Below are 4515 nucleotides of genomic sequence, written 5' to 3'. Positions count from 1 at the left end.
GGGACTGTCAAGGGAACAAGGAGGGTGGGTGCTTGTTAATACAAATTATCTAGTTGTTACAAATATTCGGTTAAAAGAGAAGACAGCACAATCTGTAATAATTGACTTTATTGTAGATGTTTTGATTAGAGTGGGCTCTCCCTCACTCTCTGAGCCTGCTTCTGCCTCATCTTCAATGGAAGTAGGGGAGAGAGGGGTAAGTTTAGCCACTGGGTAAGTTGACCCACCCCCTTCATCTTGGCAGCTATAAACTTTTACTGTCATGTGACCATGTATTTTGGAACCACATATCATCATTTCTGCCAGACTGTGAAAAGGAGAAACACATAGGGGGAATGGAAGGCACCATGGGTGTAGCCAGGGTTTGAAAATTAGTGTGGTCTGGATGGGAATTGTGCTATAATAACCCCACTCATTATATACACTAAACCCTTTAAAAGAGACAGATATGTAGATGTTTGTGAAAGATGTTTTCTCTGTTTTGGAGGAATGAGCATTGTTAAATGATATCACATTGCACCATTACTTTAGGTTATATGTATTTAATTCTTTCAGTTGTTTATTATTCATTCAGAAATACATAGGAATATTACTGTTATAGTTTTCATTAATAACTATTGCTATATAGATGATAACTTTGTCTAGTGCCCTTATAAATGTTGTCGGCACGACTGTGAAATTTTAAGTACAATATGAAATAGCATAGACTTTAACATACTTGTTCTACAGACCTCTGCACTAGTGTTACATGCTACTGTTTTTATAGTGTTGATACCGTTACTGACAGATAATATCATGATGTATTTTGGGTGGGTTTTTTTTTTTTTTTTTTTTGTATTTGCATTTGCATTTGCCTTACCTTATGTGGTATCATGTCTGTGGGCTCTTTTCATTACTATCAGTTTAAGTTCTGGCAGTGTTGCCAGATATTGCTATGAAAACAAATAAAAAATAAATAAATAAAAATATCTTTCCACCTGTAGAAACTAATGGCCAACAAACTCAAACAAGGCTACAACTTGATGTTCAACATATTGTTTCAGAGATGCAAACAATTAAATATTAAAATTTAAACTTCATTTGGTTGGTTTTATGTTTGAATCAGATTCAGTCAGATGGTTATTTTACACCCAGATGGTGCATCTTACCCACTGACTCAACTCAGGTCAACTTACTCCAAACCCGGGCCAAACTGAGCCATAGGAACACTTTTTATAAGAAGCCATATTTTTAGAACCCTTTGTCATAGCTACATTCTGATCCTTTAAAATGATAGGAATACTTTAATTTGGATAGGATAGATATTTTCATTGTACATCTGTGTCATTTTTCCCTTATCTTGAGGACCACATAAGTAAAAAGTGGCTAATCTTACCCCACTCTCCCCTGTACGTATTAGCAATTTAATTTAATATTTTACAGCATAAATCTATATTATATATAATATATACTAATAAACAAGGATATTTTAACATTTATACAATTGTTTTGTACAAGACAAGTGATTATAATGGTAAATATACTTAATTACAAGAATGAAAGTGTGACAAACTGCTAAATATTCTATATGATGATTTACCTAGCCTCCCTTTGCTCTTTCTCTCTGTCTTTTTTGAGAAGGCTTTTTTTGTTCTTTTTTCCTACAAAGTTTAGCCTTTTAGAAGGCAGAGTCATTACCGACAGAAACAAACAAAAACAAACAAACTAACAACTAATTACTATTTCAGCGGATCAACCACTGACTAAAGTGGATCGTAATGCATCTACCTGGTAATGCATGACCTTTGAGATGGGGTGATGGGGGGACTGGTGAGAGGGGCACCTCAGCCGATGAGGGCATAGGGGCAGTGGCTCTAGCCACCGGGCCACCCCCCTGTGCGTGGCTCTGCACAGACACATGGGAAAACAAAACAGCATATTTAGAGCTTGTCATAAATTTGAATGAGTATAATGAAGGCTTCTAAGACAACACACCTCTCATCTGACTGATAGCTAATTTGTTTTGTATTGTCATTTTATTGCAACGGAAAGAAAAAATTAGTTTCACAACACAGGGTTATATTTTTCACCATGGTGTAAATATGTTTTTGATTTTAGTGTATCCGTATGTTGCTAAGAGGGTAACTTGATCGACTATAATTTCTCTGGTTTATTAACACAACTTGTTGAAACAGAACAGGGCTTTTATTCAGCATGACGGATCTTTCTGCACAAAATATTTCATTCACAGACTTTAAGCTGATTGGTTTCTACAGCTTAGGTGAATGGAGGCCACTTTTATTTATTCCTTTCTTTCTGATGTTTTTATTGGCTGTCACAGCAAATTCTATTCTCATGTATTTAATCAAATCTCAAAAGACCCTTCATTCTCCTATGTATGTATTAATAGGTGTTATGGCAGTTTTAGACTTGATCTTGCCAATATTTTTTGTACCTAACATGCTTCTTAGCTTTTTATTCAATTGGAGTGGCATATCTCTGACTGGTTGTTTGATACAAATGTTTGGCATTCATTTTGTTGGAGCATTTCAATCAACTTTGCTTTTGTGGATGGCACTGGATCGTTACTTTGCAATATGCAAACCACTTAATTATCATAAATACATGGAAATTGCTAACTTTTCAAAATTTGTTTTTGTGCCATTAATCAGAAATGGATTTTTGATGGTCACTATGGTCTCTTTAGCAGGAAAACTGTCATTTTGTAGAAATATAATTGATCACTGTTTATGTGAGCACATGGCATTGGTTCAGTTAGCCTGTGGAGATATATCTGTCAATAACATTGTAGGACTTCTGTCTGCTTTCATAATCCCAACTACTGATTTTATTCTCATTACAATTTCATATATTGTGATTTTTACCTCTGTGTTTAGATCTGGTAAGGCTCATTTAAAGGCCATAAATACCTGCATTACCCACATCATTGTTATGACACTTAGTTTGACTTCTGCCTTGATTGCATTTATGTCCTACAGAATAAGGAGTAATGTTTCTTCTAGCAACCGTACATTTATGAGCATAATATACATTCTGTTTCCAAGTTGTTTTAACCCAATAATCTATGGGTGGAGAACAAAAGAAATAAGACAATCTTTTCACAAATTTATAAAGAAAAGAAAGGTTTTACCTTTTTAAAGTATGTGAATTCTGTTCAGCTGTATTGTGAGAACTCTTTGATTGTATTTAGTTTAATTGTGTTTTCGCAGTTGTCCTGTTGATTCATTTATGGCTTTATTCCAAAGCTAAAGCAGATGACTTGTTGCCTCACTGCGTTTGTGTACAAAGGTACCTTGTGAAACAGACAGGCTTCTGTGGTAACATAACAGTCTAATAATGCTTTGGTTTCCAACCATGTTGCTGGAACCCTATGAACACTGCACAATTTGCATGTCTCCTTTGTCTGACACACCTATTTCAGACCTTGGAGTCTCTACTATCGAGCTGACCTAAATGAGGAGCTTTGGTGATAACTAAACAAATATGTAATTACTACAATGCATTTCACTAGAATTGAAATTTTAAGTTGAAAAAATGGTCAAAGTCATAATAATATAAATACTGAAACTGACTGCTGCCTGCAACTTTCAGACATCATTATATTCTTCAGCTCTACTGTTACAGAACTGCACACACAGAATAGTGGGATATCAAAGGATAAATGTATGCTACTTTCAAAAATCGATTAGATGAAGGCATAGACATGTTGTGATATGATTATTGGATTTGAATATGCCTTGTCGACCTATGTACACTGCTCGTGATTGCAGTATATTTCAGCTTTTAGACAGCCTCTGTTTATATAAATTTCTATATAAATTTTATATAAATGCTAATTGTGCTGAAATGTTTTCATTTAGTTTTTCATTTTATCTGTCTACTTAGTTTCTGTCAAGTTACAAGTTGCTAAATCCAAGTGTTCATTTCTCCACCCTGTCTCCACCCTAGACTGTGAATGATTACTCCGTATATTCAATTCATATGATCATGTTTTTTTTGTTTTTTTTTTCAAACGATTTTGACAGATGGTTTACAATTAATAAAAGCTTTATTAATAAATCATTACCAAAACATTATATAATGCTTAACAGATCATCAGTTAATGTTTACAAAGATCATTAAACTTTCAACTGGTTTTAAAAATCTACAAGTCACCTTTATTTACATACAGGTCCTTCTCAAAAAAAATCAGCATATTGTGATAAAAGTTCATTATTTTCCATAATGTAATGATAAAATTAAACTTTCATATATTTTAGATTCATTGCACACCAACTGAAATATTTCAGGTCTTTTATTGTTTTAATACTGATGATTTTGGCATACAGCTCATGAAAACCCAAAATTCCTATCTCAAAAAATTAGCATATCATGAAAAGGTTCTCTAAACGAGCTATTAACCTAATCATCTGAATCAACTAATTAACTCTAAACACCTGGAAAAGATTCCTGAGGCTTTTAAAAAACTCCCAGCCTGGTTCATTACTCAAAACCGCAATCATGGGTAAGACTGCC

The 4515-nt window shown here is 34.0% G+C and overlaps 1 protein-coding gene across 1 annotated transcript; it reads left to right on the top strand.

Moving 5' to 3' along the window:
* The first annotated feature begins 1906 nt into the window (after positions 1–1906).
* Positions 1907–4062, top strand: LOC122139902 (olfactory receptor 52K2-like). Its single transcript, XM_042740247.1, has one exon. The coding sequence runs from the start codon at positions 2194–2196 to the stop codon at positions 3136–3138; it is 945 nt and encodes a 314-aa protein (XP_042596181.1). The 5' UTR covers positions 1907–2193; the 3' UTR covers positions 3139–4062.
* Positions 4063–4515: the final 453 nt, after the last annotated feature.

Source organism: Cyprinus carpio, chromosome B15 (genome assembly GCF_018340385.1).
Source record: "Cyprinus carpio isolate SPL01 chromosome B15, ASM1834038v1, whole genome shotgun sequence".
In the NCBI taxonomy this organism is placed as follows: domain Eukaryota; kingdom Metazoa; phylum Chordata; class Actinopteri; order Cypriniformes; family Cyprinidae; genus Cyprinus; species Cyprinus carpio.
This window is presented reverse-complemented; position numbering and strand designations above follow the sequence as displayed.